The 19,236-nt window shown below is 53.7% G+C and overlaps 1 protein-coding gene across 3 annotated transcripts in view; it reads right to left on the bottom strand.

Moving 5' to 3' along the window:
* GLI2 (GLI family zinc finger 2) overlaps nt 1-19,236 on the bottom strand; it is a 246,678-nt gene that overhangs the window by 4,257 nt on the left and 223,185 nt on the right. For all 3 annotated transcript variants that reach the window (XM_047722625.1, XM_047722626.1, XM_047722627.1), the window contains 8 exons: nt 18,948-19,149; nt 17,538-17,751; nt 16,126-16,248; nt 12,680-12,814; nt 8,736-8,885; nt 4,716-4,880; nt 3,194-3,475; nt 1,241-1,577 (listed from right to left, as the gene is read on the bottom strand). In XM_047722625.1, the coding sequence (XP_047578581.1) occupies nt 1,241-1,577; nt 3,194-3,475; nt 4,716-4,880; nt 8,736-8,885; nt 12,680-12,814; nt 16,126-16,248; nt 17,538-17,751; nt 18,948-19,149 (1,608 nt within the window). The remainder of the gene's footprint in view (nt 1-1,240; nt 1,578-3,193; nt 3,476-4,715; nt 4,881-8,735; nt 8,886-12,679; nt 12,815-16,125; nt 16,249-17,537; nt 17,752-18,947; nt 19,150-19,236) is intronic.

Below are 19,236 nucleotides of genomic sequence, written 5' to 3'. Positions count from 1 at the left end.
GCGGCTGCTGGAGCCCTGTACAGAGCGTGGCACACAGCTGGCCCTCAACCGACGACCTCTAGATGAAAGGAGGGATGGGGAGCCCAGTAAGGGAACAAATGATGGTCCAGTGGGAGTCAGGAGGCCTGATTCCAATCTTAGCTGCCAGGGCCTGCCCGGCCCTGGATTCTCATTCTGTCTGATCCTTAGTTTCCCCAGCTGTGGGTAACACATGCGTCTGGGTAGGAAGAGGTTATTGAGAGCCGGGGAGGAGGAGCCTGGGAGGGCCCTGGCCACGCCCCTGCACCTTCATCATCTGGGCATGGCTGTGGCCAGGCTGGCTTTCCAGCGGCTGAGTTGACCGAGGAGGCTGCTAATAGGCAGTCCCCCGATGCACACCCATGGAAGGGAGCAAAGGCCTCAGAGTGCCAAGGGTGTGTGTGTGTGTGTGTGTGCGCGGGTCTGCAGGCCCCACAGCAGCTGATGTCACAGGGAGCTCTGGGCCTTGAATGGCCTCACACTCCTGCCCTGATCAGTCCCTGGATGATGGGGGCCACCCCGGAAAAGGGTGACCTTGGGTGAGGCAGCTGTCTACAGCCCAGGCGATTTCTGTATGAGGCCAGGAGTTGAAGGCCATTTGCCAGCAGTTCCTGCAACAGCTGGGGCAACAAAGCCTCCCTTCAAGGGACACCTGGGTGGTGCGTCACAGTGTCCACCATGCTGGCCGTGGGTCCAGCTAACTGTCTGGCACAGAGTCGGCACTCAGGAAATGTTCCTGAGGGCACCTTGGTTCTTGAAGCCTGGCCAGCACCTCCTGAGACTGACTTTATGCAGAAGTCCCTGTTCTTCCCCAGCTGACGTGCTGTCTCTCTCCTCTGCCCAGCCCCAGCCCGAGCTCTGTCCTCGCTCCCTGGCTCCTTCCCCGGTCCAGTGTGCTTCTCACAGCATGGCCTTCTAACCACAGGGGCTGGGATTATAGTGCTCTCCTCCCTAGGGCCTTGGCCACAGTGCCCAGAGCAGAAGCACCGTAGAGCTGGAAGAGTATGGGTTTTGGGGCCACTTGGGCCTGCCCTTGAGCTGAGTGGGGCACTCTCCCCTCTCCAAGCCTCACTTTTTTTTCATCTGTGCAATGGGCTGGTGAGATCTATTCTATTGTGGGCATCCGGTGAGATGGACATGGTGCTCGATGGAGGTGAACCTACCGGGTGCTTGGCCCAGGCCCTGTCCCGCCCCTGCCCACACACCCGGGGCCCCCTCTCACCACTTCCTGGGAGGGGAGGCAGCTTGGTGTTCCGGGTGTGTGGAGCTGGCCCAGCCCAGGAGCAGGAATCCTTGAGCGACTTAAGCTTCTCCTTCTTGAGCTGCTCGAACCGGTGCATGGCCGTCATATGTTTGCGCAGCTGCAAGCCACCAGCAGAGGGAGCGGCCAGGGCTGAGGCATCGGCCACCGGGGGCGTGTCATCCAGAGCCGTCAGGTCGCCCAGGCTCCCGGGCCCTGTCCCCGGCATCTCCACGCCGCTGTCATTGTTGGGGGCACTGCCCAGGGGAGAGGGCTCACTGCTGCAGGACGACTGGGCCCCGGGGCTGGACTGACACAGCTATGGGGTGGGAGGGTGTGAGAAGACACAGACTCAGAGGGTGCGAGAATCCCCCTGGCCCTCGCCCCTATATGCACACACGCTGTGCCCTTGCACACCTGGGAAGGAGGCTGCCATGCAGAGAGCTTCTGAGCATCACTGTCTGTCTGCAGCAGGTGGCCCAGCCACCTCACTTCACCGAACCTCAGCTCCCCCAACTAGAAGAGGCACCTGAGCTGTCTCTGGGACAGGGTCAGTGGCTGGATGGAAAGCCTCCGGTAGGCGGAAGGCACCTGAGAATGGACAGCCCCACATTTTCCTGCCTCCCGCTCCTCGGTTGTCTGGGCCAGCATCTGGGCCAGAGCTCTGCATGCTGAGCTTTCAGTGTGTGGGGACACTTGGGGTCTGTGCCCCACAGAGGCAGCCACTGCTGCGTGAAGTTGACATCTAAGAGGGTGCTCAGCGTTCCCAAAAACGGGGACATGCTGTGTGATGGAACAAGGAGCTGTGGGGCCTGTTGACCTGGTGCCTTCTCAACAGGCCAGAGGCAGGTTATTGGAAGGGGCCAGGAAGACCAGGGAGTGTGGACCTGCTGGACACAAGCCCTTGACTGAAGGGCCACTCTGAACCAGCCTCCACTCTGGTCAATGCAGAGGGGGGCTCGTGTGTACAACGCAGGACTCCACACAACCTGGGCTGCCTCCACTGGGACCTGGGCTCTAAGCCCAGCTGAGGCTCACTTCAGATGTAGCACCTGTGGGCTCATTCCCAGGCCAGATGCTCCCTAATTCTAGAATTTTCTAGAATTTTCGGTGACAGTGCTCCCTTCTGCCCATAGCAAGACCTGCATTTCTCACGTTGGCACTCAAGACCCTCCATTGGCTGGTCCTTCCCTCTTCTGTGCCCTGAACTTGCACCTCCACTCAGCCCTGTCCCTCGGGGAGGTTCTGTCCCCATGGTTCGCTCCTGTATCTGCCAGCCTGCCTCCTGCCTCCAGCCTTTATCTGTCCTGGGGGTTCTACCTGCAGTGCCTGACGCCCACCGACCCAAACCCATCTTACTAGGTTCCCGAGGGGCCTGGACTGCCCGATCAGCCTGCGCCCAAGCAGCAGGCTGGGACCAATACCCCAGCCCGCCCTCAGCACGCCAGCCCGCCCACACCCCGGCCGGGCTTCCCTGCTCACCTCAGTACCGTCTATCCTTAGGGGAGGTACAGTCGAGAAAAAGAGGTGGAAACAAAGAACAGATGGTTAGAACAAAAGGAGTGGAGGCCACAGGGGCAAGGACACAGAGACAGGACAGAGGGAAGGGGACCAACTGTAGCGCTTGGGTGCTGGTTGGAAAGGCAAACCCCAGGAACCACCCACAGACTGACCATGTGGGGCCAGGCATCCCCGTGGCCCACGGCCCTGCCTAGAACTACGGGACCTGGCACAAGACAGGTTCTATAAGAGGCCCAAGGTCGTGAAGGGAGGAAAGTTGAGCTGGAGAGAGGAGGATGTTGTCGTGCGCTTTGAAGAGGGGATCCCGAGACAGCCCACAGCTGCAGTTGGGGCTCTGGGCCCTTGTGCTGCTGGGCTTGATCTCCTGGGGGCGGGAGGCATGCACTGGGGCCTACACTGCCCTGCTCTGCTTACCCCGGAGCTCTCGGTCTTGATGGCTTTGACGTGTAGGCAGTCCTCCATGGCCTGGCTGGTGCTGCTGGCCTCGGCACTCTCCTCAGAGCCCCGGCCACCGGGCTCAGCACTGGCCTCATTGTCCCCGTTCTCCTTGAGCAGGGGGGCACGGAGGTGCACATCGTTGCGCTGCTTCTTGGTGACGTGAGCGTCGGGGCCATGTACCGTTTTCACGTGCTTCCTGAGAGAGCTGGGGTCTGTGTATCGCTTGGTACAGCCTGGGATCTTGCAGATATAGGGTTTCTGGGAAGAGAAGCAGGCATGTGTTACGAGACTCTGAGTGAGAGCACTCCCCATTCTCCTGAAGCCATGCCATGTCCTTTGGCTGGTATAGTCAGAAGGTGCTGGATGGAGCCCGGCCAGCCCCAGGCCTGCAGGAGTTCAGCCACATTAGTCTGATCTGCCATCTTTGCATGTGGGTAAGTGCATAGCTGAGGAAGCCCTCATCACAAGCTGGGGACACAGATCAGAGACCAGGGAGAGGGTCGGGGACACGAAGTTTGGTGTGATTGCAATGCCACCTCCCTGCAGATCAGGGCACTGGAATTTTCTATATCAGTAGGAGTGTATTATGGGAAATAGGGTTAACACCCCGATCTCTCTGATGAAGAAAAACAAGTTCATAGAGGCAAAGAAACTGGTTCAAAGTCACTCAAGAATGGGATGAAAACCCAGGGTTTCTGAACCTCAGTACTGAGTACACACACACACACACACCGCACGCACATCTACATGTAGACACACTCCCTAGTACCCCTCCACACACATTCACACATACACACATGTCCATGCGTACACACCACACATACACACACACACACACACGTACATGTGCACAAGTGCACAAACACGCACACATGTCCTACAAATACGCATTCACACAGACCCACATAAATACATACACACGCACATCCACATTCACACAAACATCCACACACATACATAAACACACCCCTTTTCAAGGCTAGCTCTTGTCTGTAGAGACCCTGGGGGGCTTAGATTCCTTAGGGAATGCCTCTGATTTCTTACAAGCATTGGAGGAAATCCTCTTGGGATCCAAAACGTATCTAAGTTTTTAGAAATGTTCCTTCCTGAGTCTACCCGAGCAAAAGCAGTTGAGCGGCTTGGCCTGGACTGGGAGGCCAGTACAGTGGACTTCTCACCCTGGGCTCTGTCAGTCCTGTCAGGGCATCAGGCTACCTGGGAGGGAGACAAAGGCTGCTCTGTGGCTTATCAGTGAGGGGCTGACAGCTACCATAGGTCAGACAGCAGCAGCAGCTGTAGCACGTCATTGCCAGCTGCTCAGGGTGGAGGGGCAGGGCCCTGCCGATCCGTCCTGAACTCAGATAGTAGGCTGGGGTGGGGGCTAGGGGCATCAGGCACCTAGCTACTTGACAGCCTACTAGAAGCCACGGGGTGGTGCATTTACACACGCGTCAGAGGGGCCCCACATGCACACGCTGTGCACACCCTGGCGGGGTACCTCGTTGGAGTGGGTGCGGTTCTGGTGCTTGGCGCGGTCGGAGGCATTGGAGAAGGCCTTGTTGCAACCCTCGTGCTCGCACACGTACGGTTTCTCCCCAGTGTGGGAACGCAGGTGCGTCTTCAGGTTCTCCAGGCGAGAGTAGGCCTTTGAGCATCCCTCGAACTGGGAAGAGGTGGGTTCGGTCAGTGAGGGTGCCCCAGACCCAACGCAGGGATCCCAACCTCAGGGGCTGGTCTGCGGCCTCCTCCCCAGATCCGTTCCCCCACACTCCACTGGTGCACCCAGGATTTTAACAATACCCACCCTGCTTTCTGATGATAAAATGACACAAGACTACTCTACAACATTTGGGAAGGACAGAAAAGTGCAAAAAGAGAAATGAAAACCATTGGCTGCCAGGGATAGCCACTGCCGACATGCAGGTAAGTCTCTCTCTGGGGACTTGGCAGTTCATCCTGAATGTTCAAATCCCAAGTGGAAACATATCAGGTATTTTGTTACATACTCTGTTTGTTAAAGTCAACCGCACATGCTGAGAATCTTCCCGTTATCATTAAAAACTCTTTGAAAGTACTATTTTTAACTGTTTCCAGTGCCACTCCCTGATTAGAATAGTTGTGTTAAAAGGCACTGAAAATAAAATCCAGGGGCCCCTGGATGGCTCAGTCAGTTAAGTGTCTGACTCTTGATCTCAGCTCAGATCTTGATCTGAGGATCTTGAGTTCAAGCCCCATGTTGGGCTCCACGCTGGACTTGGAGCCTACTAAGATAAAATAAAATCCAGTGTGCTCCAAATCCTTGAGTGAGTTGGCCACCCTCACCTTTGTTCTGGTCATGCTGGGCCCCTTTCAGTTCCTTGACCCCACTAAGTTCTTCTCAGTGTGGGGCCTTTGCACACACTGCCCCTGGCTACCGGGGTCCTGGCCTGGTTCACTCCCTCTGAATCTCTTATGGTATTTCCTCTAGAAGAATTTCTCTGATTTTCTTAATCATAAGACTACCCTTTTTCTCTTTATATTCCCTACCGCAATTTATAATCTTTGTCATTTTGTTATCTGGCCTTCCCATTAGGATACCAGCTCCAAGAGAACAGGTATCTTCTAGATCTTGTTCATTTTAGTTCCTAGTAGTTAATATCTGATGAAAACATTTTTTTTTGGCACTCAAGAAGCATTTTTGGAAAGGAAGGAAAGAAGGAGGGAGGGAGCAAGAGAGAGTGGCAGAGAGGGAGGAAGGAAGGGAGGATGGATTATTGTAGGAGGTTCTGAACCTATTTCCAAAATAGTGCAATAGCATCTAATGTTCCTATGAAAACTGCCCTTAGAATAACACATAAACCCTAGTAGGAACTGGGTTATTATGTATCTTCACATCTTCCCCTTTATTCCTGACCAGTGATTGGGTATATTTGGTACATTGATCTGTTTCTACAATACACAGTTTGTACCACAGGGCTAAGGTTTGCTAGCACTCAGAATGTTACAAAAATAACTTGCTGCAAAGGACCCAGAAGAGCCAAAATAATCTTGCAAAAGGAGGACAAATCTGGAGGACTGAGACTTCCCAAATTCAAAATTTACTACAGAACTACAGTAATCAAGACTGTGGGTGGTGCTATAAGGACAGACATAGAGATCAACAGACCAGAAGTGAGAGTTTAGAAATAAACTCATATATAAGGGTCCAATGATTTTCGAGAAGGGCATTAAGGCCATTCAATGGGGAAAAGAACAGTCTCTTCAACAAATGGGATCAGGACACCTGGACAGCCACATGCAAAAAGAATGAAGCTGGACTCCTACCTCACACCATATACCCAAGATGGATTCAAGACCTAACTGGTAGAGCTACCCTATAAAACTATATATTTATATTTATATTTATTTATATATTTATAATATATATTTATACATAAGTATATATTTATGTAAATAAGACTATATATTTATAAACTGTAAAACTCACGTAAGAAAACATAGGGATATATTTTTGTGACCTTGGATTAGGCAATGGCTTCTTAGGTATGGCACCAAAAGCACAAAGAATTAAAAAACTGGATTTCATCAAAATTAAAAACTTTGGTGCTTCAAAGGAAACCATCAAGAAAATGAAAAGAAAATCACAGAAATGGGAGAAAGTACTGGAAAGTCATATATTTGACAAGGGTTTAGAACTACTACAACCCAACAATAGAAACAAATAACTCAATTTAAAAATGGGTGAAATATTTGAGTAGACATTTCTCCAAAGATGGTATACAAATGACCAATAAGCATATGAAAAGATGCTCAACATCACAGTCATTAGGGAATCACTAATCAAAATCACAATGAAATGCCACTTCACATCCCCTAAGATGAGTGTCATCAAAAGCAAGTGTTAGGAAGGATGTGGAGAAATCAGAACCCTCAGATAGTGCTAGTGGGAATATAAAATGGTGCAGCCTTTTTGGGAAGCAGTCTGGCTGGTCCTCCAAAAGTTGAACACAAGAGTTACCATATGCCCCAGCAATTCTACTCTAGGTACATACACAAGAGGATCGAAAACTCGTGTACTAATGTTCACAGCAGCATTTTTTATAACAGCCAACAAGTGAAAACAATGCAAATATCCATCAACTGGGTAAATGGGTGAAAATACTAGGGTTTTTGTGTACAATGAACTGTTGTTTAGCTACAAACAGAAACGATGTATTGATACATGCTACGATACAGATAAACCTTGAAAACTCTCTGAGTGAACAAAGCCAGACACAAATGCTGCCCATTGCGTGATTCCGTTTTAACGAATTGTCTGGAACAGGGCAATTCATAGAGATGGGGGAGCAGATTAGTGCTTGTTAGGGAGTAGGGGGAAAGAGGACAGGGAGTGACTGCAAATAGGTCTGGGTTTTCTTTTGGGGGTGATGACAATGTTCTAAAATTAGCTAGCGGTGATGGTTGCACAACTTAGTGAACATACGGAAAATCACTGACTTGTACATTTTTTTAAAGGGCGAATTTAGGGCGTGAGAGTTTTATCTTGATTAAAAAAAAAAACACTTGCCAACAAAGGTGGCATATTTTGTTGAATCCCAGTCACTACCAATTTTAAGACAGCCTGAATTCAGAGATATTAAAATGAGAGCAAAAGGTCTATCTCAGAATTATAAGGTAATTCATGGAGAATTCCCAGAGGCTTTAGCTGCAAGCAGGTCAGGGCATCACTGGACTAGTGGTCCTTTTAAAGAGGGACCAGTCACTTGTGCTAAAAATAGGTCTTGCTAATCATAGTCACCAATTATGTTGAAACCACAAAGGAAAATGTCTAGAAGTTTTTATTTTTGTGTCCACTTAAAAAAAAAAAAATTCAGGGCGACTGGGTGGCTCTGTTGCTTAAGCGTCTGCCTTCACTCAGGTATGATCCCAGGGTCCCGGGTAGAGTCCTGCTTCGGCTCCCTGCTCCTTGGGAGTCTGCTTCTCCTTCTCCCTCTGCCTCCCCCCACCCCCACCTCCAACCCTCCAACCTCTTTATCTCAAATAAATAAAATCTTCAAAAAAATGAAAAGAAAAAAAAGAAAAATAATTTAAAAATTCAACCAAAGGGATGTTGCTTCAGCAACTCGCCAGTAAAGTTTTCTCTGTGCAGGGCTGAACTGCAGGGGTATAGTCCCGCCGTGGGGTTCATGGCCACACAGTCACAACTACAGAGCCACCAGCACCTCCCCACTGCAGTTACCAAGATGCACCCACGCCTGGAGTCCATCAGAGGTCTGGGAGAGAAAGGTGACCAGCCTCAGGGCGGAACTCCCCAAGGGCAGAACTCCCAGGGCAGGAGCACACAGGACAACACGTTGTGGGGCCCAGATGATGCCATGGCCAGCCATGGCCAGCCATGCCCAGCACAGCCCACATCAGCCCCAGGCGTTCGGCTGTCCTCTGTGGAGACCCAGGCGGTGGAGGGGAAGGGCTGCGCCTGAAGCGTGGAAACACCGCGCGGGGGGGGGGGGGGGGGGGGGGCACTGGAAGCTCCACTCACCGTACACTTGTGGGGCTTCTCGCCCGTGTGTCTGCGCATGTGCACGACGAGCATGTACTGCGCCTTGAAGGGCTTCTGCTCCCGCGTGCAGGCCTGCCAGCGGCACACAAACTCCTTCTTCTCGCCGTGGATGTGCTCGTTGTTTATGTGCTGCCGGGAAGGATGGCGGTGAGCCCGGCCTCCCGCCCCTGCAGACCCCACCTCCTCTGTGCAGACACAACGCCCACTGCCTGACAAGACCACCGCCTGGGTGCCGGGCCCCACCTCCTCATTAGCTCTCATTAGCTGCCCCTAACTGCAGATCTACTGTGTCTACACATCTACAGCTACTCGTCTCAGCTGTATTTCCCAATTAGTCAGTGGTCAAAGTGGCCATCTGTGATGGACAAGGGCGTCCTGCTCACCCCAGGCTGGGCTCCAGGCTCTGGTCAGGATGGTGATGCTCCTGGGCTGCAAACAGTAGGCACTAATGAACTGCAGCAAGGCAGACATGCCCACAGTTGGTGCATGCGAAGCTTTTCCCAACCTTGCCCCTATTGTCCCAGGAATTCCTGAAATTTTTTTTTTTTAAATCCTAATGGAAACATAAAGGTATCCTCATCTCTACTTCTGAGAGTAGCCTCTGAAAGGCTGGTTCCAGCATTTTTCACCGAGACCCAGATCTTATGTGGTCTAGGCAGGGCCCCACAAGCAAGGGTAGTACCCTGATGCTGGGCTCTGGGCACAGTGCGAGGCTGCCCCTGGCACACGATGGCCCAGGAAGGTACAGCAGGTCAGCCAAAGACTGCATGACTGATCTTGAGGCATGGCCTTGGGAGCCCTGCTTCCTGGGGAAGGTGGGGCCATAGGGGGAAAGCTGGGAAGTGCAAGGTCAAGAAGCTCTTCCTGGAGGTGGGGTCCATAGACACATCTCAGGTAGCACTGCCCTGGCCCAGGAATGCAGACTAACTTTCCTCCTTTCCCCAGTCCCTACACATATACCTTCCAGCTTCTACCTCGGGCTCATCACATGTGAGCCACCTCCATTAGTTTCTCCTGTGATGTGGGACAAGGGGCCAAATTTCCCTTTCTGTCACAGGGAACACTGCAAGCTGCCCTTTGGATTAGTCACTTGCTTTGATTATTTAACTGAAAGCTGCCATACTCACTGGAGCAGGGGTATTACTACCTCTGAGCTTAGGATGTGTGGATATGTGTGGGGCCTCCGGACTTTTAGTCCTTAGGTTTTGAGGTTGCTTATTTATCTAGGGGAGTGAAAAAAAGGTGGTATTAGTCACTCACGCAGCGGACTGAAAAAGTATACTGAACCTCCTATGCTTCCTCTCCCTCTAGGGCATCTCTCTAAAGGCCACCAGGGAGCCTCCCTTTGCCCCATCCATATCCCATCCTTCCCCTTTCATCTCCTTCTTCGTTCAAGGTCCTGCGCTATCTGTGTGTGGATCAGGCTGGGCTTGCTTCCCCCTAGGGGGATAGGAGGGTGGGACACTCTGGTCTTGGTCTGCTCTCTCTCCAGCCCCACCGCCTCTCTTGGCACATCTTCCTGCTTTCACCGCCCTCCACCTGCCACCCCTCCAATGCAGTAGCCATTCACCACTTGTGGCTTCGAGCCCTTGAGATGTGGATGGTCCCAACAGGGATGGGCTGTTTCTAAGATGGACAATTAAAAAAAAAAAGGACGTAAAATACCCCAATAATTGTTTTATATTGATTACACGTCAAAATGATCATCTTTCAGATATATTGGGTGAAATACAATCTATTTTTTAAATGAATTTCACCTGTTTCCTTTGACCGTTTTTAAAACGTGCTCCCAGGTTAATGTCAAGTTACACGTGTGGTGGGCCTTTGTGGCTGGCGGCATCCTTCTACTGGACGGTGCTGCTGTCGATCTTGGCACGCTGCGGGGCTGTCGGGGAGAGCCCGGCCCAGAAAGACAGCAAGCCGCCTGGCCCACGCGCCCAGAGAAACAGGCCCTGGCTGTTGTGCATACAAATGTCAGCGTTGGAGCGAGTAAACTCTACTGCGTTTTGAACTTCCAGGGAAATCTTATCATATTAGCCTCACTTTCCATTTTTAAAGCCTTTCAAATGATAAAAATGCTTCCTGACAATGCCTTTCATTTTTTTCTTATTGGTTTACTTAGCAACAAATTGTTAATAATCGACTGGGGGCTCTGGCTCGCCTGTGTGCCTGCCACCATCCATCTTCCCGGAGAGCAGAGAGAAAGACACAGCTGGGCCAAGGGGCTGGCTCTCTTCTCGTAGGGGCCTTCTTTTTCCGGGACCAGGAAGAAGTGCTCCCTGACACCTGCAGGGGCGGTCCCGGTCACAGGCAGAAGCCTGCAGCTAACGCTTCCTGCCCCTGATGCCTTTATTGGAGGTGTTCACTCCCTGCTCTTGGCACTCATCACTCATCACCAGGAACACCTCTCGTGTCTGTGTCTCCACCTCTGCCCGGCCCCCTCCTGGCCCCGCATGTGCTGTCCTCTCTTTCATCTAACCTGATCCATACTACAACTCGCAGCCCCAGTGGCCCCTCCTCCCTCTTGGACTCATTCACCCAAAGACGTGATGCAGGTTGAAGAATTATGCTCAAGTTCCAGGAGGGGTTAGAGCAGCCCTGCTTCACGGTGCTACATCAGCTCCAATGGGTTCGCTGTGAAATTCTGGCCTCCTACATGAGAATCGCTGTGGGGGGAGGGGATCCCCAAAGCAAAAGAAACCTCCAGCATTTGAGAGCAAATCTCATGACAGGAGGGAGTGGGTGGTGTCCTGAATGCCGAGTACACAGGGGTGGGGAGAAGCAAGCTTCCCTGTGGTGGCTTCTGGATGGGAACAGTGTGTGTATCTACCCTACCCAAAGATCGAGCTGCTGGTCTGGTGTGGGGCTCATCTTTACGGACTTTCAGTTCCCAAGAATTGTGTGTATCTATGTGTGTGTGTGTGTGTGTGTGCAGGGCAGGGTGGGGGTTGGCTGGAAGGGTTATTCTTCAAGTCAATTTCTCTTCAATTTCATCTTCTGCATGGAGAAGAGAGACACTCAGGCTGGTATAGGAAACCAGGAGGAGGGAGTGGGAGGGAACCACCAGGTGTGAAAAGCCATCTGCTACATGCTCACGTGGGCATCCCATCTAACCTTTACACCCTCGTGGGGGCAGACTTCACCTGCCATTACAGGAGGAAAAAACATGCTCGTGAGGCTTAAGTGGTTCGGAACCACTCAGCTGACTGTGATGTAGCCAGCTTCGAAGCCTCTGCTCTTCCCGCTGTGGGTTACCCACCCCTCCAACTGCTATCACGTGAATGCTGCTGTAGAGAAATTCAGAGTGGGGACCAAGGGACACGACACAAAAAGAGCACCCAGGTCCCATGGCCTCTCTGGTGTCCTGCCCTGGCAGTATCTAGGCATTTTTAAGCAGTCTCCTCCTGATATGGTATTGATACCCCATCTGCACTTGTAGATACTAGGTCTCTGGGAATGGTCTCCCAGAAGAAGTTAATAATTCCTTCCTCCATGGGAGGAACTATGTCCTGGTTTCAGAGTCAGGCTTGTTATGATCTCACTGACGCTGGCTAATTTAACTGTTCTTAATTCCCTCTTTGCACTGGCTGCTAGGAAGCTCAAAAAAAAAAAAAGATATTTATGCAAATAACACTCCAGAGCACTTAGTTTTTAAAAAATACATTCTACTCCAGGCTTCATCTTCTTGTTCCTTTCTCCTGAATTTTCTCATTTACTTGTTTTTGTTTTTAATCTCTTTTATGACATCTGTATTTGTATGTGCACTTTTAGAAACAGGTGGGGCCCAGATAAATAATTACACCTCCCCCTTGCAGAGGCCATGGCCCAGGCATCTCCTGGAGCTGTCTCCTCCAGCCCCTTCTCTCCAGCAGGGGGCCCAGAAGCTCTGGCTGCCACAGCAGGCTGTGCGGCTAGAGGCTTACATGCACCAGCTGTTCCTGCGTGTCATACTCCTTGGTGCAGTCCTCCCAGTGGCAGTTGGTCTCGTAGATGATCACCTCGGCCTCCTGCTTGCAGTCATCCCTGTCCAGGTCTTCCTTGAGGTCAGCCAGCTGCTCCTGGGGGAGGAGCAGAACACACCCATGGTGAGCCGTGTTCAGCCATCTGCCCCTGATGAAAGGTCGCCACGGGCCCCAGGCAGTCTGTGGCGAGGGCCACACACATGCTTGCATGCACACGCGCACACACACGCAAACACACACATATGCCCATGTATGCACTCAGCCTACTTCCGCAGCTGCCTCCCTCCTTCCTCTTATCTGCACAGCTGTCTTGGGGCCCCTCCTTCCTCTCTCCTGCTAGCTTATCATCACCAAAGGATCCCATCACATCCTGGGTCAACTGACTTGGCAAGGAGAACAGGAGAAAAGAGGGCAGGGTCTTTTCCTTCTTTGGTTTGGTTTCCTCCGGGGGAGCTGAGGTGGGCCCCATGGGATCAGGGTGGGGGTGTTTTTATTTAGAGTGTGTACGAGGTCGGGTCCAGTGTGGAGGTAAGAGAACCAGCTGGCGTGCAGACAACTGACTCTCACATGACCCCCTCCTTCCAGGGACTCACAGCTCGCCTTGGTTCAGGCTCAGGGTAGAGTGAGCGAACTATGGCAAATTCTCCCCCCGCCGCTCTTCCCTGCCACAGCCCCAAGACACGTGGGTGTCTGTATTCGTGCATTGCAGCCAGGAAAATGGGTTCAGGGAAAGGTCACCTTGCTCTCTGTAGAGCACAAAGTGACTTCATGACAGCCTAGGTCTGCACTCAAGTCTCCCCATCAGGATAGGGCCAAAGGAAAGCCCCACCCCCCGAGATAGGCCTTCACCCGATCACAGGTGCCCGGCATTCCTTTCAAAGAGCACAAAGCATGTCACGCCCCGAAGAGCCAGAGACGGAGACTCTGTCCCATAGGGAGCCCCACACCAGCAGACGCTGAGCTGGTCAGGGGCAGCCTCTTAGCAGGGGACATGGGGTCAGACTGCAGGTGGGGAGAGAAGGGGAGGCACAGACATGCCAGGCTGGGACGAAGGCCCAGTGAGGACCTCCACAGGATGTCGAGGACTCCCCGGTATTCCGTGGGCTCGCTAGGCAGGCTCAGAGCAAAGCTAGGCAAACAGGTAGTTGTTAGAATGAGCTGCATTCCATTTTACACTATCTATAAAACTGCTGGAATAGTCTGTCTTTCAGAAAAGCCTCTGGGGAAAACATTTAGAGCTGAGACTAAGGGGGATAACCTCTCTCCCCAGTCAGGAGCCCCAGCCCCCACCTGCTCCAGAGACCACGCAGCGGAGGCTGCCGCTCGCCCCTTAGCCTCATTACTACTGCTGAGCCCACTTCTGGGCGTGGGGAAATCAGCCTCACGGCTCCCTGGGCTGGCTGCAGACCCAGGCCCCTGACCAACCCACTGCCCACTAGAGCTGCAAAGGGCTCCTCTCAGAGGAGCTTCTGGTTGCTTCTCAGAGTGCTTTTCAATGAATGTACTTGCCTTGAAAAGGCAAATGATGACATGTGGTTTCCTAAGTCTGTGGGCGGGCATGGGGTCCATGTTATAAGGAAGGTGCAGGAGCACCCCTGCCCGGGACCTGTGGCCCTGGGGGGCTCTGCGGGGCTGTGGCCTCCTACACCCGCTCTGCATGGTCAGAAAAACCGCAAACAGACTTCTTATCTCATGAGCTGCATGTCCTGCTCGTCTCTAAGAAGACTCTCGAACAAGCTGCCAGATGGACCTGTGAGCGCGAGGTGGCCCAGGGGCCGCGGGTGTACTTGGGCCTCTAGAGGGAGCCGGCATCACCCTTGCCCACAGTTTGGAGGGCTTAAGCAGAGTGGGGACTCCTTATGCAGCACTGCCTGCCGCGGGGGAAACACGCCCATCTACCTTACAAATGAGCCAGGTCACTGAATCAGGACACTGAGCAACATGGTGACAACCTCGGGTGATACATGGCTTTCCTTTCACTGATGAGTCTGAGGGGCCAGGCCAGGCAGGAAGGCCGGCTTTGTGCCACCCTTCTGGGCAAGAGGGGTGGGGCAGAGGCTCCCGGGGGCTCAGCGCCTGTCCTCGCTGCTTCGGCGTGTCTGTCTCCCCTGGAGATGGGCTGTCCTCATCAATTTCACCGGCCCCCGATGACGGCCGACCTCGTGGAAACCATGCATCAAGCCGAGATGCCTCAGTGCCAGCGAGGGGAGAAGAATTTGTCACCAGCTCCTCTGTTTGCCTGACAATAACAGGACCCGATATTTCATAAAAATTAAGTGCCCAGAGCGTGCCCGATGGTTTACAGGTTTGATAAAAGATGGTCTGGCAGATGTAGGGGAGATGGGGACGGAGGTCCCCTGCATCCTTGGTGTCAAAGCTGATGATGTGGAGTAACAGATGGAAACCAGGGCACGGCAAGAGGTCTGGGGAGGGGTGGGAGGCTCACCCGTGGGCTCAGCACTCACACCAAGCCCTTCCCCTGACAGGCCTTTGCTCCAAGAACTGGGCCTGTCTTGGCCTGTCTCAGAATGTCTGAAGAAGGGGCGGGATATCCCAAGGGACCTGCAAAGAGGTTTCAGCCCCACAACAGACCAGTCTTGGGCTCCGGGTGGCTGTCTTCCTCACCTTCCTGCCAAGAAACATCCTCCCTCCCTTCCTTCCTTACTCACCATGCCACTCACATGTGCATTGAGTCATTAGAAAATATTATTTCGGGGCACCTGGGTGGCTAGTCGATCAGGTCATGATCTCAGGGTCATGAGATCGAGCCCCGCGCTGGGCTCTGTGCTCAGCCTGCTCCTATCTCCCACATGTACGTGTGTTCTCCCCTAAATAAATAAATAAAATCTTAAAAGAAGGAAAGAAAATATAATGTCATAGGGACTTAGTACCTGTCCCTGTGTAAACCCCGATGGCTTGGCGCCAAATCAGACACTTCTCCTGGGGATCCACCCTCTCCGAAGCTTTACAGGGCAGTGCAGGTGACAGGCAAGATGGCCTAGAAGCTAGGCTGGGCTCCGGGCAGAATTGAGTCCTGTTCTCCAGGAGGGTCAGGAAAGGGTGTAGTGGCAGTGAGGGGGAGGGGATAGGGGAGTGAAGTTCCAGGGAGAAGGAGAGACGGGATGGGGCCACAAGCTAGCGTGTGTGACCGGGGCTTGTGTGAGGGGCTGGGAGGAGATGGCTGCAGCCCCAGACATCCATTCTTCCGTGTGACACATGTTTGATGAGCATATGATGTGCAGGCTGCCAGGGACCCAGCTCTGGTCCTTCCTGAGCTCACAGTGTATCCACCCTCTCTGGTTCACTCATTCACACAGACAGCAGTCCATTCATCCATTCGCCACCAGGGCTGAGGTCCCAGGTCCCCTGACCCAACGGGAGGGCAGCCAGGACAACCAGCAGGTTACCTGCGTCAGGGTCAGTGGGGAGGCTGGCCGCAGGCCCTCGGCCTCTGTCTTGACCTTGCTGCGCTTATGAATGACGATGGGGTTGACCGTGCTGCTCACAGCCGACTCGCTGCTCGGCTTGTTCTGAGGGAGGAGTGCAGGAGAGCCCGTCACACAGGAGCAGGGCGAGGACACCCCAACTTCTGTTTGGGCTTTACCTCTGGGATCCTCCCCATGTTGACTGGGCCAACACTGGTGTTGGAAGTTTCAGAAGCTGGCTCCCCATTTGGTGGTTTGGCCAGGAGCACAGCTGGGGAGAGCCCAGAGCTCGGCCTTCCAACCCCCCCACTTCCATGGGAATGGAAAAGACACTTTCTCTGGGAGATGCTGGGCATGATCACCCCTGTTCCAACAGTCTCAACCATTCAGCCCTCCGAAGCACGAGAGCAGGGGAAGCTTGGGGGCTGGGGAGAACAGGGCTGGGCCAGCCCAGGGAGCAAGAAAGAAGGGCCTAGTTCCTCAGGAGAAGGGGGCTAGATAGAGCAACCAGGGCGGGTGGTGACAAGAGCTACCAGCTTCTGTCTGGGGGCAGGTGCTAGGCGGCCGCCTAGAGCCTTGGGGTGGAGATGGAGGGCGTCTTGGAAAAGGGGTTCTTCTGGACAAGGTAGAGTCTTGCCTTCCTCCCAGAACGTGGTCACATCTGTGCTGCGGCCTGCCAGGTGGCTGGCCTGTGCATTCGCTCCACCTCAAGAACTGTCATCGTGAGTGCTAACCAGAATTGGGTCCACATGGGGCTCTGGGCCCACAAGCTCACGTAGGCTCACAAGGTGCCAGTGATGTGGCAGGCCCCGCTCAGCACGTTCATCAGCCCAGGCTGAAAGAGCTTTTGGTGAGTCAGGGTCCAAAACACAGTGGGACTGATTCCAAAGCCTATGCCTCTCCATTCTCCAACACCGTCTCTATAATTCCATTTCCTTATCTGCAAAATGGGGCTTCTCCCCACCAAATACTACCTACTGTGTGTCAGAAACCATACCAGCATGCCTGCCCCATCAAAGGCTTGCTAGAAAGGGCAAATAAGATGGTTTTTTGCAAACTTAAGCTCAAAGACTAAACTGTACAGAGTACTCTCTCTGCCAGGCTCTGACTCCTAGCCTTTCTCTGTCTATACATTAAGTTGATTAGACCGGTGACTGCTGAACTTACTGGCTGGGTACTTGCCAAGGAAAAGGGAGGGTATTAGGAGCTAGCGCAGGTCTCCTGACCCCGTGTTCAGTCCTTTGGATCCCACAGCCTCTGCCCTACAGACATCCCAGCAGCCAGACCTGTGCCCAGAGCCCTTCCACCAGCTCCCGGTGTGAGAGGGCAACCATCATCCCTCATAGGGTCCCAGGAGCCCGGCGACCCACCCTGTGCCCCCTATACCCATCTACCTGGGTGGCGTTGCTCAGACAGTTGCTGCTGCTGCTGAGCTGGGTGGGCGTGGCGTTGATAGAGGCGAGGGGCATGGGCTGCTGGGCCAGGAAGGTGGGTGAGGGCTGGATCAAGGGTGGAGTATGTCCAAAGGCAGATCCCAGGCCCCTCTGCTGGCTCAGGATCTGCTGGTAGGCCACCGGGTTGATGGGATGGGGAAAGGTAAAAGCAGGGCTGCAAAGAAGAGCAGACAAATCACGGCCTGGGCAGGGAGTGTGGCTCGTCTCATTGCCAGTGTGGCTCTACCTTGCTCAAGAGCCAGCAGTGGCTCCCCATTGCCTGCCATCTCAGACCTCCCCTTCTGCACTTACCAGTGGGCCCTGCCCCATGATGCAGGCTTCACTCCAGCAGGCTGGCCCCCGGAGGGGCCAGGCTCCATCTCCTCCCTGCATCCCGGCCTTTCCCTCCTCTGACACCTGGGATGCACCCCTGCATCATCATCGGGGACTATCTGAACACCATTGGGCCGCTGAGGCTGGTCCTGATGCCCCCTTGTCCAGGAAAGGTGCCCTGGGCCCTCTGGTTCACATGGTCCCATCTCTTCTTTCACTTCTACTGCACTTCTAGACCCTCCCTGTCATCTGCTTATGGGCCACTCACTCCAGAACAGGAGACTAAGGGATAATGGTGAGCTCCGGCCCTAAGCCATACATGACAGGTGGCTTGTGGCTTCCTCCTTGCTTTCTCCTTCATTGCTCACTCCGGGGGTGGGAGAGGGGAGCCAGTGCCATGGTGGGAAGATGCTCAAACAGCATTAGGGAGAGGACATCAGTACGAGAAATAAGGCTCCTGCCAATGGCCATGTGAATGAGCCTCCTTGACATGAGTTCAGTCAAAGTGGTAGGGTGTGAGTCCTAAAACAGCCTTGGCTGCATTGTGGGGGTGGGGGTGAGGACCCAAGGGTGAATGGTGTCACAGAGGTTTTGGTGTGCCGTGCTGTGACCATGGTGGGAGGCCTGCTGCCAGCCCAGAGACCTGGCGGGAGCCAAAACAGTGTCACACCTTGCGGGGTCCCCAGTGCTGGCCAACAGCCGTGGCTTCCCCGTGATACCTATTGAAATACTGAGGAAGCCACCTTTGGTTCCATGATGGAATCTTCCATACTAGGCCCAGGAAAGGTCACTTTTCACATTAGAAAGTGCGTTCGGGGGCCAAATGAGCATATGGACCCAGACTCAAACATCTGCGCATTTCAACATCCTCATTAGTGGTTCTGAATTCCTGAACCGGTTCAAGGGCGCTTATGCATAAACGCAAGGAGTCCTGTCTTTCTCCTGGGGGATGAAGGCGTGGCCCTCCCAGCGTGGCCCCGCCCATGCCGCCCCCACCCCGCCTCCCAGTTCTCAGCCGCGCTGGCCGCTGGGGCCCACCTGAGGGTGCCTGCCGACAGGTGCCCGTAGGAGCCGCTGGCTGCAGAGCTGCTTCGGGAGTTGTTGATGTAGGCCACCAGCGAGTTGGGGGAGGTCCGGATCATCCGCTGCAGGTCCAGGCTGGCATCGGAGAGCGGGGAGATGGACAGCGCCCGCTTGCGGCTCAGGCGCGGCGTCACCCGCGGGCTGGAGAAACGCGACACTGTGGGGACAGCCAATCCCAGGCGTCACTGCGCTTGTAGGGGGACAGAATGGGGTGAGGGAGGGCGACTGGGAAGTGGGGGACGAC

The sequence above is a fragment of the Lutra lutra genome, chromosome 3 (assembly GCF_902655055.1).
Source record: "Lutra lutra chromosome 3, mLutLut1.2, whole genome shotgun sequence".
In the NCBI taxonomy this organism is placed as follows: domain Eukaryota; kingdom Metazoa; phylum Chordata; class Mammalia; order Carnivora; family Mustelidae; genus Lutra; species Lutra lutra.
Note: the sequence above shows the minus strand (reverse complement) of the source record. Positions and strands in the feature narration are given on the sequence as shown.